The 18,336-nt window shown below is 37.3% G+C and overlaps 1 protein-coding gene across 1 annotated transcript in view; it reads right to left on the bottom strand.

Annotated features, from left to right (window-relative positions):
- FAF1 (Fas associated factor 1) overlaps positions 1–18,336 on the bottom strand; it is a 537,070-nt gene that overhangs the window by 41,226 nt on the left and 477,508 nt on the right. The window contains exons 16-18 of the mRNA XM_059064103.2: positions 15,686–15,766; positions 14,555–14,632; positions 91–306 (exon numbers count right to left, since the gene is read on the bottom strand). Of these exons, the coding sequence (XP_058920086.1) occupies positions 91–306; positions 14,555–14,632; positions 15,686–15,766 (375 nt within the window). The remainder of the gene's footprint in view (positions 1–90; positions 307–14,554; positions 14,633–15,685; positions 15,767–18,336) is intronic.

Here is an 18,336-nt window from a genome sequence, read left to right as displayed (position 1 = left end):
GTGTGTGGTCTCTTGGACTACTTTGTCCAGCCCTGATGATGGGCTATCTCCCATCTGGACACACTTCCCGAGATAGGCATGGGAACTTACATCTCTCCTAGGAAAGGTACTCAGTAACTTGAATTCATCCCATGGAAATCCTTTGGAAGCTACAAAATCAAAGACGATCTGGAGCTTATTGCTGGCCAGGAAACGCCGCTCGAGGAACTCGCCACTGGGTGTCCGGATTCGCAGTTTGCTCACAGGTTCAGCATTTTCTTCCTTTGGCTCTGGAGGCAGGGCCTGCTCTAGGGAGAGTCTGATGGCCTAAAGAGGGCAAAAATCAGGTGTTAAACTGTTGATGGATGGAACTGTGGTGGGTAGGGGAGGGAGAGACAAGAAAAAACCTGCTGCTTCCTAGAAACTCATCAAAAGCTATTGCCCATTTATTAACTAAGCCTAATGCTTGGACAACAGAATTATGTGTTTTTCATTTTCTTAATATTAGCCCAATAAGCAATTAATTAAAATAAATCCCACTTGATGACACATTAAATTGATAGGTAACTACACAGAGAAGAAAGGTAATTTATTTTTTACTGAAGGGCTCAGGTATTTGTGATTCCTTTCTAGGGTATGAATTAAGGCTTTAGAAGCATTTGCAAAAGACGCGTGTGAACGCGAACACACACACACAGATGGGGGGTGGAGAGAGAAAGAGAGAGGGAGAGAGAGATGGGGGGTGAGGAAAAGAGAGAGGGAGAGAGTGGGAGAGACAGCGCAAGCGCGCAAAAGAGAGAGAGAACATACATTTCCCAAGTAGAAACGACTGAAGATTTTGTAGAATTCTGGATAATATACTAACGACAAAGTGGAGGAAAGACTCTGTTTGGGGTGATGAAAATGTTTGGAAATAATGGTCGTGGTTGCAAGACTGTGAATGTAATTCATGCCACTTAACTGTACTTAAGAAGGGTTAAAAAGGCAAATTTTTGTTATATATATTTTGCTACAATAAAAAAATGGAATGGAAAGAAATTAAAATATCAGGCTTATTGGGGGCAGAAGACTAGTCCTAGTTCCAGCTTTGCCACTAAACTGCTGTGAGATTTGGCCAAGTCCACATTTCTGGACCTAGATGTGGCTCAGACTCAAACAGGTGGGGTAAACTGTTGGGAGATCTCATGGCTAGAGTTGGGCTCTAGTTCTCAATCTAGTATTACGTTGTTTCACATTCAACATATTCCAGTGGAAGGAGTTTAAAGATCTCTGATGTCCCTGCCTGTGGCAGAGATTCACTAAAACCTTTTTGTTCCTGGAACTGTGGCAGGTTCCTTAGACAAGTAAGCCTGGTATTAGCATGCTCAGCTTCACAGTTATATTGTGTTCCTGGTTACTTTCACATTTCCATGTTCCCAATTTTCATCAATAGGGAAAACAAAAATTTCCCCCAATTAACATGAGTGAGAGAAATTGGGATATATGTTCTCTAAAATCTCAACACAATTTTCAAAGTTGGTGTCACTCCCTTTGGAGAAAAAACAACAACAAAAACTCTATTAAACAACTCTTAAGTAAAAGGGGAAATATAATGAAAACCACAGAATATCTGGAAAACAACTGTTGGAATTTCATATTCATATTGGAATTTCTGGGATTCGTTTAAAGCAGTGCTCAGAGGAAATTCATAGCCCTAAAAGTCTTATATCATTCAAAAGCAAAGAATAAAAATAAGTTAACTGGGTCTTCCCTGGTGGCACAGTGGTTAAGAATCTGCCTGCCAATGCTGGGGACATGGGTTTGAGCCCTGGTCCGGGAAGATCCCACATGCCGCGGAGCAACTAAGCCCCTGCGCCACAACTAGTGAGCCTGCGCTCTAAAGCCCGAGCCACAACTACTGAGCCTGTGTGCCACAACTACTGAAGCCCGTGCACCTAGAGCTTGTGCTCCACAACAAGAGAAGCCACAGCAATGAGAAGCCTGCACGCAGCAACGAAGACCCAGCACAGCCAAAAATAAATAAATTAATTAATTAAAAATAAAAGTTAAGAATTAGACTTAAAAAACTAGGAGAACAAAAAATCCCAATAAAACAAATGGAAAGCAAGCTGAGAAGAAAATAATAGAACTAAAAGCATGAAGTAATGCATTAGAAAAAGAAAAAAGAAAAACATAACCAGCCAACCAATAAATAGGCTGCTTCTTTGGAGAAAAATCAATAAACTTACAAACAAATAAAAAGAAACACAAAAATGGTAACTTACAGACGGTGGGGTAAACCGGGTGGAAGAAGTGACAGTGTTTTCTGAATTTGCTTTTTTATGTTTTTTACTTCTGATTCATGTAAATGTATTACCTGTTAGGACTTCCCTGGTGGTGCAGTGGTTAAGAATCCACCTGCCAATGCAGGGGACATGGGTTCGAGCCCTGGTCCAGGAAGATCCCACATGCCACAGAGCAACTAAGCCCGTGCGCCACAACTACTGAGCCTGCGCTCTAGAGGCCACATGCCTCAACTACTGAAGCCTGCATGCCTAGAGACCGTGCTCCGCAACAAGAGAAGCCACCGCACCGCAACTAGAGAAAGCCCGCGCATAGCAACGAAGACCCAACGCAGCCAAAAGTAAATAAATAAAATGTATTACCTGTTAAAATATATTTAAAACAACCAATAGCAGAACAAAGTTTGCTCAGACTCCACTATGTATGAGAAATTACTTTCTGTGTTTTTCAGGATAATCTAGTTGGTTCTAGAGTACTGAAATATTTTCAAAAAAGCATTAAAAATTTCTGCAGTGTATAGAGAAAGCTAGTCTTTTCTATGATACTGAGGTCATTTTCCTTCTGGAGGCACTAGATAATATCACCTACTTCATAGGGGATTATAAACATGGGAATTACATACAATATATGTAAAGTTCCCAGTGTGGTATCTGAGACATAACAGACTTTAGTTAATGGTTGCTTGGGGTTACACTGGCTAAATAGTCCTACACTCTCATTTTTTATATGGGGAAATTGATACCCAGAAATGGAGACAAAAAATATAGTTCAAAAATCAGAAGAATAGAAAGTTAAACCAGCTACTTTTATCTTTCTTTTGGATACCATGAGTGGAAGTTTATCTAATATTAGTGTTTTGGGTCAGCAATGAGTTTCAGCTAAACATTTTCAAATATTAAACTCTTTTAGTAACACTGTCATACATTAATAACCCAATGAAGAGATGAACCTGTGTATATCAAAATTAAGTTCCAATTATGTCTGTTATAGCATTCACTATACTGTATTACTTATTTGTTTAATGTCTGGCTTTCCCACTAGCCTGCAAGCTCTGTAAGGATGTGGAAATATGTCTTAGTTTTAATTCCAAGTATAGGGCATAGTAAAATATAGATGCTCAATATATATATTTGATAAGAAGAGGAGTAAACTAACATGTTAACTGAAATACTGTATGTAAAAGTGCTTAGTATGGTGATAAGCACATAGTAGGTGTTCAGTAAATGCTAAAAGAATCTGAATATCATGGCTTCTATTTCTAGGAACCAAGAACTGAACATCCTGAGTTTCCTTTCTCTGAGGTTGACTTCCTTCAGCATCAACCGTTCAGATTAACTTTCCACATTATGTGTCCCGTAAGGGCTAGCTAACCAAGAATTGTTTGTAGGATAAACTACCTCTATGGATTAGTTACATACATTTTCTAAACTATTAATGGAATCATTTGACTATTTCTCTCTAACACTGGTGGTTCTTTAGAACTGTCTCTTTGAGATTAAATAACATTTTTCCTGATTATAAAAGTAATATATATTTATAGCAAAAACCAGATTAAATAAGAAAACATTACAATTAATTTCTAGATTCACCACCAACAGATAGCCGCTGCCATCATTTGAGTGTTACACTCATTAATTTTTCTAACCATTTTTAAGTGAACAATTCAGTGGGATTAAGTACATTCACAATGTGTGTTACCATCATCACTATTTATTTCTAAAACTCTTCATCACCTCAGACTTTCTTCACTAATTTTTCATGCATATTGTCATATAAATATATATTTTAAACTTAAAAAATTCTTTTGAATCAGGGATATACACAGCTTCATCTTTTGTCCAAAGTCATGTATTTTGTCGTTGTTTTAAAGTTTTTATTGAAATATACATGAAAAAGTGCACATGTACAACTTGATAAATTTTCAGTAAGTGAACATACCTGTATGTTCAGCACCCTGATCAAGCCTCTCAGAGCCCTTTTGCCCCCTTCTTGAGAATTACCTTCCTCAAAGTTAATCACTATCCTGACTTCTAACACTGCAGTTTAAAAAACTTTAATCTTTACATTAAATCTAATATATGGTTAGGAAACAGGCTTTGGGTATAAGAGGCAGAGGTTCAAATCCTGGCCATTAGGCATATGACAGTCTTTATGAACTTCAGGTACCTTATTTAACAGGGCTGATAATATCTTCCTTTGTATAAAATGCAGTCATGTATATAAAACACTTAGCAAGTGCTGACACATGGTCAGCACTAAAATTAGTGAGAAGTGCACAGCATTGAACTTCATGCTGTAACACTGTACTCAACAGATGACAGTCATTGTTGGTGTTGTTATCATTATCAGTATTCCCTTTGCACCTACTTTAAATCAGAACTTAATGTGATATCTCCTGGTTTCTCCTCCTTTAATCCACCTATCTGCTTGCTTTCTATTTTGACATTTCCCTGCACAGTATAATAACAGATGCTACATTATTGTCCGAAATCAACCGATTATACTATAGACAAAAAACAACAGCAGCTCATTACCCCATTCATTGTGCAGAAAATGTCTGCTCCTCCATGCACCCAGTCTCCAGGGCTTTTCCCCAGAAGGAAAACAGACCTTAGATGTCCCTCACCAATGATACAATGTGGAAAACAATGAAGAGATATTAGGTAAGTCAGCAACCTTGGGATCTGAATACCCAAGTTTTACTGGCAAAAAAGAACAAAAATACATCAGTAGCTCAGTTTCAACACGCTGAAACAAAGGCCTCATGTAAGTAAATACTGTGGTAAAACAATGACATAAATAACACCTACTCTTGAATAGCAGTCATAGTAAACACCATTGTTAAACTTCAATTTGGTTAGCTCAACAAATAGTTTTTTATTTGCATTATTTTAGGTTTGTAACAAAAGAAGAAAACCTAGTATAAGTTGGAAATATGAACTGATCTTGGGCTTTTTGTTTCACTAAAGCCAAATGAATAGTCAAGGCATTCACATCTGAGGGGTGAGAAATAAGGACTTTCGAAGTGAAATTAGGCAGTGAAGATAGATACCCAATTATATTTTTTAAACAGGAAGGATAAGATATACTTACACCAATCTTTTACAATAAGAATCAAAGACTGGCTTAATCTACACCCACCCACGCATAAATACATGCACACACACACTATCTTCTAGGCAGTTATGAGTATCCACCAAATAACAGTTTATAGCTGGCTGAAGCAGAGTGTGAAATAGGCTAAAGCCAACATTCATTAATTCCATGAATTCTTACTGAGCACCTCCTATGTGTCAGGCATTGTTCTAGATGATGAGAAAATAACAGTGAACAAAATAGACAAAATGTTCTGCTTACATGAGGCCTGTATTTTAGTAGGGTGGGAGAAAAACAACAAATATACACACAGGAAAATACAGAGTTTGTCACACAGTGATGAGCGCTATGGAGAAACGTGGAGGGAGTATTGGTAGAGGTAGGGAGGGGTACAACTCTAAATACTGTAAACCTCAATACAAATACTGTAGGCCTCAGTGAGTAAAAGGCCTAAAGGAGAGAAGGAGTCACATTTACATCTGAGAGAAGTATGATAGGCAGAAGTCACAGTAAATGCTAAGCCCTGGTGTCTGGCTTGACGGAAGAATAGCAAGGCAGCCAATGTGGCTGGAGCAGAATGATCAGGGGGAAAGGGGTAGGAGTTGAAGTCAGAGAGGAAGCAAAGGAGAGGAGTGATTAGATCATATATGCCTTGAGTAGTCCACTTAATGGTTTTTTTTCCTGTTTTAAAATTTAGGCATAATTTATATACAGTAAAACTCACCCTTTTAAATGTATAATTCTGTGATTTTGATAAATGTGTACATTTATTTGTCTAACCATCATCACCAATCAAGACAAAGAACAGTTCTATCCCCTATTCCCAAATTCCCCTATTCCCAGGCAACCTCTGTTTTCTGTTCCTGTTTTTGCCTTTTCCAGAATGTTATATGAATTTAATTATAAATGTCATATAAATGGCTTCCTTCATTTAGTGTAATAATGCATCTGAGACTCATCCATGTTGTTGAGTATGTATATATCAGTAGTTCACCCCTATTTATTGCTGATTGGTATCCCATTTTATAGATATATTACAGTTTGATTACTCATCCTCCAGTTGAGGGACATTTGAATTGTTTCCAGCTTGGGGTAACTACAAATAAAGCCACTACAAACATCTGAGTACAGACTTTTGTGTGAAAATACATTTAACTGTTACCTTCATTTCACTTGTATAAGTACCGAGGTGGACTGCTGGGTCATACGGTATGTGCATGTTTAGCTTTTTAAGAAAGTGCCGAAGTATTTTCCAAAGTGAATGTGCTATCATTAATGATTCCCATCATTAATAGATGAGAGTTCCAGTTGCTCTTCATCTTGGTCAGTACTTGGTATTGTCCATTTTTCTTTTAAAAAGCTACTCTAATTGGTGTGTATCTATTGTGGTTTTAATTTGCATTTCCCTAATGACTAATAATGTTGAACATCTTTTCATGTGCTTACTTGTCCCTGTGTATATCTTCATTGGTGAAGTGTCTGTTCAAATATTTCATCCATTTTTATTTTATTTATTTACTTATTTATTTTTGCGGTACGTGGGCCTCTCACTGTTGTGGCCTCTCACGTTGCAGAGCACTGGCTCCGGACGCACAGGCTCAGCGGCCATGGCTCACAGGCCCAACTGCTCTGCGGCATGTGGGATCTTCCTGGACCGGGGCACGAACCCGTGTTCCCTGAATTGGCAGGCGGACTCTCAACCACTGCACCACCAGGGAAGCCCTCACCCATTTTTAAACTAGGTGGTTTTTTTTTTATTATAGAGTTTTGAGAGTTCATTATATATTCTGGACATTAGATAGGTGATTTTCTCTCAGTCTGTGGCTTGTCTTTTCAATTTCTTAACAGTGTCTTTGAACAGCAGAAGTTCTTAGTTTTGATGAAGTCTAATTTAGTTATTTGTTATTTTATGACTTGTGCTTTTGGTGTCAGAACTAAGAAATCTTTGCTTAACTCAAAACCATGAAGATTTTCTCCTATGTTTTCTTCTAGAACTTTAATAGTTTTAGGTTTTACATTTAAGTTTATGACCCATTTTGAGTTAATTTTTGCACGTGATGCAAGATATGGATTGGAAGTGTTTTCACTGTTTTGCTTTCAATTTTGTTTTGCATACGGACATCATTAGTTTGCAGCATCATTTGTTGAAAAGGCCATCCTTTCTCCATTGAATTCTTTGCACTTTTGTCAAAAATCAATTGACCATATATGTGTGGGTCTATTTCTGGACTGTTCTGTTTCATTGATATACAGGACAGTCCTTTTGGCAATTCCCATACTGTCTTGATAATATTGTCTTGAACTCTAGTAGTGTAAACACTCCAACGTTGTCTTTTTTTTTCAAAAAATTGTTTTTTGGCTATTCCAGTTCTATTGCCATTTCACATAAGTTTTAGAATCAGTTTGTAAAGTTCTAAAAAAGAGAAAAAATATCCTGCAAAGATTTTGATTTTCCTGCCAAGGAATCACTGTAAAGATTTTAGCTTTTCTTTTTAAAAAAAATTTATTTATTTATTATTTTTGGCTGCATTGGGTCTTGGTTGTGGCATGTGAGAACCTTCATTGCAGCGTGTGGGCTCTTCAAATGTATAGACAGTATTTAAAGTCACAATAATAAATGAGATGATCAAAGGAGTATGATGGATCTTATATGGGAACAGTTGGTCTGACCTAATCCTGCAGCCATTCTTTGCTCCTGGCAACCAATCATCCATCTAGAGGGCAAGAATAGCTTACTAAAAATACAGCCTCACTGCTGGATTAAGTAAATCAAGGCAAATTATCATATTTTGTGAACTAAAATTCAGATATATGATTTTTGGGCTGCTTCTGGATATGAAGAACAGGCTGCAGGTAGTGATTTGGGCACTATGAAACTGAAATTTCTAGTCTATTTTAATGGTTCATGAGGCTAGCAGCAGAATACTCCAAGTTGGAACTACCTGAGAAATTGTGGATATATGCTCTCTATAATTTTAATAAGGTGTATTTATATATTGGCACCTACCTTATTAAGTTGTTGCAGAGATTCAATAAGATAATGTCTGTGAAGTGCTCAGCACAGAGTTTAGGACCTATTAATTACTCAATAGATAGTGACATGCTGATGGCAAGGATGATTATCATTATGGCCCAGTGTAGTGGTGTTATCGATATGATAAGAAGCAACTTACAAAAGATGAAAACACAGATTATAAAAAGCAGTTTTAGTTTAATAACCTATTCATGGTACTGCCTTCATTCTTGTTGTGTGGGGTAATAGGTAGAAAGAACACTGGATAGGAGCTCTGGTTCTGCTTTTACCAGACAAATGTTAGGTAAGGATTTAAAACTAGGCTTTTTAATCCTGCTATGATCTTACTTTCTTCATCTGTAAGATGGTAATGATACTATCTCCCTTACCCATCTGTAGTATGGTTATGAAGATTAAATCAGAGACCAGAATAGAAGTGCCAATGTTTCTAAGTCCATGCTCTTCTGTTCTCTCATTTAGTGGTCTTTAATATCACTCACGATTTTCTACCTGAAGAGGCATCAAGATGTGAAAGGAATGAACTCTGGATAGATAGGCAAAAATATAACTTTTAAGTTTTCTGTTTGAGGAAACCAGCAGCAAAAGGGAATAGCTTTGTGCCCATTCTCTCCCACCCATGATTCTTCAAAACTTGGCCCTTTAGCCTTAGCTCTAATTATTAAGACTGTGTTCTAAATTTGTCCATTTATTGTTCTGAGGAAGCCCTGTGCCTTTCTCCCTTTGTTCATGATTACCCAGCCCATACCTTTCGCCATCCGTCCAGCCACCCATCTATTTATCGATCCATCCAAAATCTCTTCTACTTCATCTTTAACCACCAATGTCTTATCAATCCTCCAAAGCTTCCTCCCTCTGTGAAGCCTTCCTTGTTGCCTTCCTAGTCCGAAGTCATCTTCTTCCTCCAAACCCACTATTTAATGGTTTTTACAATGTATGGTATCTTTTCCTATAGTTATTTTGTATTCATCTACCACCGTGTATTGAACAGTGAGCTCCCTGAGGGCAGAGGCTGTCTCACACTAACTGTATAGTAACCGCAGTACCCGATTTATTGAGTTTTACATAGGAGATTAATAAATATTTGCTGAATATTGACTGATTTAAAAGACGTGGGAGTCAAAAATCTTTGCTGAAACCTTCTTTATTTACCCCAAACTCAGTGGCAAAAAACAACATTTAGGAAGGATTTCTTAAAGGAATGTTCATACATTTCTTCAGTTACTATAAAGTCTGTCCTTTAAACTGGACTATCAGAAAAATGTATTGCTTGGGTCTTTGGAGAGATGCTTTCACTAAATTGTGCTCTGGCCTTATGACTTTAAATTATAGAAAGTTGTAAGAAGCTGTTATACATGACTTGTTATTTCTATTACAGCTACTGGATATAGTTGAGGACAGTATTCACCATACTGTGTGCAGCTTCCTCTTGAACGGGAACGACAGGAAACATCGCTCTAAGGTCTTGGCGCTTGAAAACTCTGGACACCTTTTGAGAGACTGTAACATCAGATTTTATCTGATGTTACAGAGTGAAACTTGTAAACAATCATATTTTCCTTTGTTTTAGCTCAAGAGAGGCATATTCTGTGGCAAATGTACAGAACCCAGTCACATGCATCTGGTGCCTGTGCTGGATTTGGTGCCTGTGTTGTCAACATACTAATCTCACCTTTGGCTTTGTCTTCCTTTACTTGACCTTGTCCTGATTTCTGTATCTTTTCTTTTGTTTCTTAATCCATTTGAATTGCATGTATTTATGTAAGTTACTTGAAACTCATTTTGGAAAGAATAAGTAGATATATAAATTTGCAAAATAGCAGAAATTTTTTTGTTATTTCTTTGTTTTTCCTTCAGAATAGTCTTATAGACTTTCACCTTATCCTGGCCAAGGACCAGATCAAAATACATTCCCAGATTTTACTGATTTTACTTCAATACTTACCACACATGACTTACCACATGACTCTTTTTTCTTCAAAAAGAGTCATGTACCACAATGTTCATTGCAGCTCTATTTACAATAGCCAGGACATGGAAGCAACCTAAGTGTCCATCAACAGATGAATGGATAAAGAAGATGTGGCACATATATACAATGGAATATTACTCAGCCATAAAAAGAAATAAAACTGAGTTATTTGTAGTGAGGTGGAAGGACCTGGAGTCTGTCAGAGTGAAGTAAGTCAGAAGGAGAAGGACAAATACTGTATGCTAACACATATATATGGAATCTAAGAAAAAAAAAATGTCATGAAGAGACTAGGGGTAGGATGGGAATAAAACACAGACCTACTAGAGCATGGACTTGAGAATATGGGGAAGGGGAAGGGTAAGCTGTGATGAAGTGAGAGAGTGGCATGGACATATATACACTACCAAACATAGGGTGGATAGCTAGTGGGAAGCAGCTGCATTGCACAGGGAGATCAGCTAGGTGGTTTGTGACCACCTAGAGGGGTGGGATAGGGAGGGTGGGAGGGAGGGAGATGCAAGAGGGAAGAGAACATATGTATATGTATAACTGATTCACTTTGTTGTAAAGCAGAAACTAACACACCATTGTAAAGCAATTATACTCCAATAAAGATGTTAATAAATAAATAAATCCACTCATTAAAAAAAAAAAAAAGAAGGGGAGACGGTGTTACTGTGAAAAGTCAGGTGACCTGGCTTCTAGTCCTGATTGTGTGTCCAACCAGTTTGGTGACCACAGGCAAACTATAATCTCTCTGGGTCTCAGTTTCTTCAGAGGTTGCACAATACCAGCTTTTCCCAAAGAGTCATTTGTTATACACTAGTGTGCTGAAATATGTTAATTGGTGCTCCATGAAAAAAAAGGACAAAAAAGTCTGGATAGGACTGAATTAAATTAAGATAAACATAAGATAAATAGTTTCTCAATGGTGGGATTTATAAGAGCATTTAATGTGACTCTCTGGGGGAGAGGACAGAGCACATAGCATGTATTTCTGGGAGCATATCAATGGACAAGTGCAAGTAATGACTAGCTGCAAAGTATGACTTGTCCTTTCTCCCCCTGCGTCCCATTCTTGCACATGTTTACAGCTGGAACATACACACTGAGGTATGCTAAAGGATATTTATGGGGTTTTCTATGAGAGGACAAGTTTTATCTACATTTGGAAAGAGGGAAAATTTTTTTTTTTTTTTTTTTTTTGTGGTATGCGGGCCTCTCACTGTTGTGGCCTCTCCCGTTGCGGAGCACAGGCTCCGGACGCGCAGGCCTAGCGGCCATGGCTCACGGGCTTAGTTGCTCCGCGGCATGTGGGATCTTCCCGGACCAGGGCACGAACCCGTGTCTCCTGCATCGGCAGGCGGATTCTCAACCACTGCGCCACCAGGGAAGCCCAAGAGGGAAAATTTTAACCCAGGGTAAATAAGGTAAATCATCAGAAGAAAGTACATATGCTACCGAGCTCTAGATCCAGAACATGCAGTTATTGGTATACACTTGACATTTAGCAAGTATATTTTGAAGATATACTATTAAGAGAAAGAGGGAGAACATTTGTGAAATAGAGCATAAGAGAGTGAAAGTCCTAATTTTTAAAACTATATTTCTTGAAACAGCCTAAAAGTATAGTGACAAATCTCTTATCTAAACTTTTGTGAAACTCTACATACATGATTCCTATAGTCACATACAATGGTATATGGCCTTGTTCGGGGATGGAATAAGCAAAAGAGCATGAGCTTGGTATGTAGGCATAAAGACCTAGGTGAGGATTTCAGCTGTTCTCATTTTTATGTGTGACTTCTCAATGAGCTTCAGTTTTCTCACTTGTAAAGAGAAATCCCTGGTGGCACAATGGTTAAGAATCTGCCTGCCAATGCAGGGGACACAGGTTCAAGCACTGGTCCAGGAAGATCTCACATGCCGCGAAGCAACAAAGCCCGTGTGTCAAAACTACTGAGCCTGCAAACCTAGAGCCTGTGCTCCACAACAAGAGAAGCCACTGCAATGAGAAGCCTGTGCACTGCAATGAAGAGTAGCCCCTGCCTGCTGCAACTAGAGAAAGCCCATGCACAGCAATGAAGACTCAACACAACCCAAAATAAATAAATAAAAATAATTTTTTTTAAAAAAGAGAAATCTCTTCCCTTGTAGCTTGTTTTAATGGTCAATGTGTAAGCATAAGTAAAGCAGGTAGCAGAGTAGTTGATACACAGAAGATGTTCAACAAAATATTTTCTACCTTCCATTACTGAGAGTCCTCAGCATGGACAGATACTAGAGTTTGTCAGGCATAGTATTTCATACCTGTGTGATAGGCACTTGATAAGTGTTTGAACATGAATAAACTCTGATTTTCAAACAGTGAAATCTTACACATCTCTCAAGACGTGGCTCAAATATCAGTTCTTCTGTAGTGTTGACTGATTCCAAAAGCTGTGAAAGATTTTTACTTTGCCCCTGAACTCTAAGTATTTTGCTTTTATTTCTCTTGTTATTTAGCATGTTTTTCCTTGATTTGCTGTTACTTGCAGACATGTTCTATCTTCCCTACAAGATGTAATCTCTCCTTGCAGGCAGAAAATGTCTTACTATCCATCCTTTGTTTTTTCAGTGCCTAGCATAGTTCTTTCTCAAAAATTATTTGCTGTTGCTGGAGAGGGTGTAGAGAAAAGGGAACTCTCCTACACTGGGAGAATGGGAATGTAAACTGGTACAGCCATTATGGAGAACAGTATGGAGGTTTCTTAAAAAACTAAAACTAGAACTACCATATGATCTAGCAATCCTACTCCTGAGCATATATCTGGAAAAGACGAAAACTCTAATTTGAAAAGATACATGCACCCCAATGCTCATAGCAGCACTATTTACAACAGCCAAGTCACGGAAGCAACCCAAGTGTCCATCAACAGATGAATGGATAAAAAATATGTGCTACATATACACAATGGAATATTACTCAGCCATAAAAAGAATGAAATATTGCCATTTGCAGCAACATGGATAGACCTAAAGATGATCATACTAAGTGAAGTAAGTCAGACCAAGAAAGACAAATATTATGGTTACCAAAGGGGGTTAGAGGTGGGAAGGGATAAATTAGGAGTATGGGATTAACAGATACACCCTACTATGTATAAAATAAACAAGGATTTACTGTATAGCACAGGGAAGTATATTCGATGCCTTGTAAATGGAATAGAATTTGAAAAAGAATATATATATATATCTGTATCTATATCTATATCTATATCTATCTGAATCACTTTGCTGTACACCTGAAACTAGCATAACATTGTAAACCAACTATAATTTAAAAAATTTGTTGAATAAGTTATGAGGTGGCATCCTCTGACCAAGAGTGATGACTAATGGAGTTTTATTCAGCCCAAGTTAGGGCCCTCCAGGTCTTTCTATCACTTGTTAGATGGCTTTCTCTTTTTATAAGTGAATCTTGCCATTAATCCCATGTCTAGAAAAAAGTTCTAAAATCCCTTTTTTGTGAGTCATCCTAGGAAGTCATTTGACACCCCTTCTCTTTTTTCCCACTGCACTTTAGGTAAATCTCTATAATAACTTTTACATATAGTATGTAATTCTATTTTTACAAGACTATTAACTCCTGGAGCAGAGGGCCCACATCTGTATCCCTACTTCCTAACAGATTTTGGGAACACACTAAGTAGTCAAAAAAAATATTTGCCAAATGAGTGAATGAAAAAATTCTGTATATTGTCACAGACATGACATGAACTCAGGGTGGAAAAATATCAGCCAAGCTAAATGGATTTCTCACATATAGGGGCCCAGTGAAAGATGTTGCAGAAGTAACTCCCAGTGTCTTTTGGTGGGTAAAGTAAAGCCTGGGAAAAGGGGAGAAAATAGTCTTTGTGTTTTTTGAGTGAGACAATATTTAGGAAGGATGGGAGTGTTTGTCAGGCAAGAAAGGGGAGAGGAATTGAAAAGAATAGAAAATCATGAATCTACTACAAGTTCAAGTTTTCTAAGAGTTCAACACAACAGATCGTGAATGATTCTTCTGAAGAAAATTTAGGCTTCCATATTAAAATGAATCTGGGAAAAGTGGAAAGAAGTAAGTTGTAGGAAATATTAACATCCTTAGTAACAAATGCAATGGAAATAGACCTAGCATTTGAATAACTTTTCTAAAAATTATGCCCTACCTCACGTTCCTCTTCTTGTTCTTTGCGAATCTGTTCCAAACGAAACTGTTCTGCCATCTCTCTCTCATGAGCTTCCCTCTGTTGATAAAAGAGAAAGGAATCCAACACTTAATAAACACTGGCCTTTTTTTAAAAAAAGAAAAGAAAGAAAAAGAAAAGAAAAAAAAGTGCATTTTCACCATGGCCCAGAGGTACACTGTGGTAATGAAAGTGTTTCTCTCTGGAACAAGGATGGAAAATAAAAGCAACAACAAAGCAAACCTCTATGATCATGGTGGGTTTTCTATTCAAACATTTAGGTAGCTCTGGGTAGTGTAGCATTGAAGATCCTTCAGACCTTTCTCTGGTCTCCCTTTCTGGTCTTTTCTGCCACCTCCCCTGTACCCAAATATCAAACTCTATTCACATCAGCCTCTATCTTGAATCCATGCTTTCTGGCCCCTTGCTGCTAGCATACATTACTTCCTCTTCTACCCCACTTTCTCTATCCAGTTCAAATATACAATCTCTTCTATGAAACCCTCCCTAGTACATTCCCATTTCTTGGCTCTCCAAAGAAGCTGGAAAAAACTTTCCACTGAAAATCCTGTTCATTGAACTCTCACAGAACTCAGTGCTTCCCTTACAACATTTAGGATCCTTGCCTAAGTGTTCCAGCTCTCTGTGCTCTTGACTGAATCTACTCTGCAGTACAATGTGAGCCTTCTTTTGAAGGCAGAAAGAGTGGCTTGTTCATTTTCCTCTCCTTCAATGCCCAGTACAGAAGCAGGTGCTCAAGAAGCATTAAATAAGTCAGTGGTTCTCAACCCTGCCTGCACATTAAAATCACCTGAAGAGCTTTTTAAACATTGCTAGATTTTACCACAGACTGATTAAAAACAAATGAAGTAAACACTAGGTCCATTTTTGTTTTCACTTCTCATGATTCTTGAAAAAATTTATCTTGTCAAAATGAACCATGCTTTAAGAACCTGAGGTAGAATTATATCCTTTCTGTTAATTGAAACTAGCTTTCTCCACTGCAAACCCAACTCTCTTAGGTTTCAAAATGATTAAAGGGCTGGCATTTAAATAATGAAAGACTATTTAGGATTGAGTTCTTTATCCCAGAAGTCCCCTGACCAAACCTACCTTTGCTCTGTCAGCCTCAAGTGAAAGGCGATAGGCCTCATCTTGTTCTCTCTTCACATTTTCTCTGGCTTCTCGTTCATCCTTAAAAGAAAGGAAAATATTCAAATGCATTTTACCACATTACTGTTTTTAAAGAAAAAAAAATAATAATCCCCTTGTCTTACTCCTGTGTAAATTTATTATAATTAAACAAGACACTTTTAAAGTGTACAGTATAAATAAGCTAACAAATAATATGAGTAGCACAGTAGATAGTGAAAATAAGAATGTTTGAAGCCTAGTCTACCACTTACAAATTGTGTGACCTTGGGCAAGTTATTTAATCTCTTTAGGTCTCAGTTTCCTCAACTGTGAAAAAGAAATAACGTTTGTCTCATAGGGTTGTGAGAATTCAATACAATGATATATAAACTATCTAGCAAAGTACCTGACATTTAGTTCATTTTCACTGATTAGTTCCCTTCTCCTTTACTTCTGATTTTTCTAAGATAAACTTGGAGATTATCAGCACTGGGACTAAGGGCTGGGAGAGACTAAAGGACTAGGAAGTAATATGGTCAGCACAGAAAGAGGCTGAAAGCAAAATACCCTGCTTAACTTTAGTCCACATCACACTACTAAAGCTTGGTTATCAAATAAGTATTTCCCCACAACATTCACACTCATGAAGTGTGGATAATGTGAGTTATCTAAGTTGAAGATCTTTTAGAATATTTTTAGTGTCTGAAGTGATTATGCCATCTGCCTACATTTAAATTGTGATTTCATATAAAATTAAAAGTTAATTCAACTACCAGAATTTCTTATTTGTTAAATTCTGGAGTATAGCCAATATACATGTCCTTAAATTTAATAAATACCCACACCTGTTGACATTAGAGTATAGGTTCCCTTTCTGGTCATTTTGCACAATAGGCTGAATCATACATAAGTTACCAATATTTGACTGGTTTTGACCTATAAAAATGGAAATTTCATATGGTTTAACTTAATTCTTTTTGTCTCCTCAGTTCAATATATGCTTGCTCAGGCTGAGTATATGCTCAGCACTGTCTTAGGTACTCTCTCTGATATCTATTCAAGACTGGCCTTCTCCCTGAAGCCTCATACTCCTTTTGGTTTCAATGATTCCATTAAGTCCACAATCTCTGGTATAAATAGTAGCCTTTCACTGATTCCTAACCTTTCAAATAAAAAAATTAGGAAAAATTAGATGTTGCTGGCCTGAAGCTAATTGCTATACCATCTGTGATAAAAGAGTATGCCAGAGAAATTATATGTTGGGACAAAATATCAGGAACAATGTTTAACCTGAGAGACCACTTAGGCTGCAAAGTAGTCAGGATAATTTACGTGTCATGTAATATTACACATGAATAAAAACAGGTTTTAAAAACTCCTACTTGGAGACATACTTAGCCATTAGTATTTTTATTTTAAAGAAACAGAAGCATATTCCTTTAAAGATATTTTCACTGATTCCAACTGGGTATTTCCTACTTTGGTCTATATACTATAGTTTTACTATGACCAGATACAATCAGCCTGATAGGACATATTCTGTATGTTTTTATTTATATTTGCATTTGCATTTGCATTCACTCTGTAAACACCTTCGCCCACTCAATATACAAGCTTGTACAGACTGGGCACTTAATAGTTCATTTGGCCATGGCTGATCTATAGTTGATGTATAATATCTTCATTTTTTTATGTCACCAAGGAGAGATAATGAGATTAGAAGACCCGTGTTCAACTCCTAGCCCTGCTAGTAGTAATAAGCTGTATGTTCTTGGGTAAACACTGTCTCCCTTTTCAGTCATTTATTAAAGAATTGAATTTTTAAGGAATCTGTGCCGCTCTGAACAACTCTATCTTTCCAAATTTAGACATTCCTAATATTATCAACAACCTATGGGAGTAATCTTATCTTTTTACATTTCAAGTAGGGAAATATTTAAGATGTTTAGGATTTTAATTGTAACATATTTTCCTGACTCCACCTTTTCAAATTAGTTTAGATTTCTCTTGTAACATTCTGTCCTTTCCCTTTAAAACACTTATCACAATTGTATCTATTATCATATGATTATTTATTTAATGTGAGAGTCCCCCATGACACTGTAAGCACTATAAAGGCAGGGATCTTGTCTATATTACAAACCTTTGTATTCCAAGTGTTTCATACAATGCCTAGCTTTTGGGAGGTATTTAATAAGCATCTGTTGAATAAATGAACCATCTTTCCAGGCATAAAACATTTATTGTCTAGAGTAAAAATTAAGGAGGAAAATGATATAGCTCATTCATAAAGTGGCCCTATCTGAGTCAATGAAATTGACTGGCTAGGCAGAAATGACCTGTTATGACACTATGTACACATACAAAGGGACCTTCTAAAAGCTACCACAGCTGGAAGCCCTCTCTGAGCACAAACATAGTTTGTAATAAAAGCATTCTAAGTAAACAGCTCTGTTTTAAAACAGACTGTTGCAGATACGAAAGGCCATTAAATACAGGGATCCCTGCCACAAAATGTGGCACCTGTTGTGAGAGGACTTCTTGAACCAGCTAACTTCCCTCCTTCCCTCCCCACTTCTCTCTCTTCTATTTCTCTTCCCTCCTTTTCTTCTCACAAATATTCATTAAGC

This window comes from Kogia breviceps, chromosome 1 (genome assembly GCF_026419965.1).
Source record: "Kogia breviceps isolate mKogBre1 chromosome 1, mKogBre1 haplotype 1, whole genome shotgun sequence".
NCBI classification, from domain to species: Eukaryota; Metazoa; Chordata; class Mammalia; order Artiodactyla; family Physeteridae; genus Kogia; species Kogia breviceps.
This window is presented reverse-complemented; position numbering and strand designations above follow the sequence as displayed.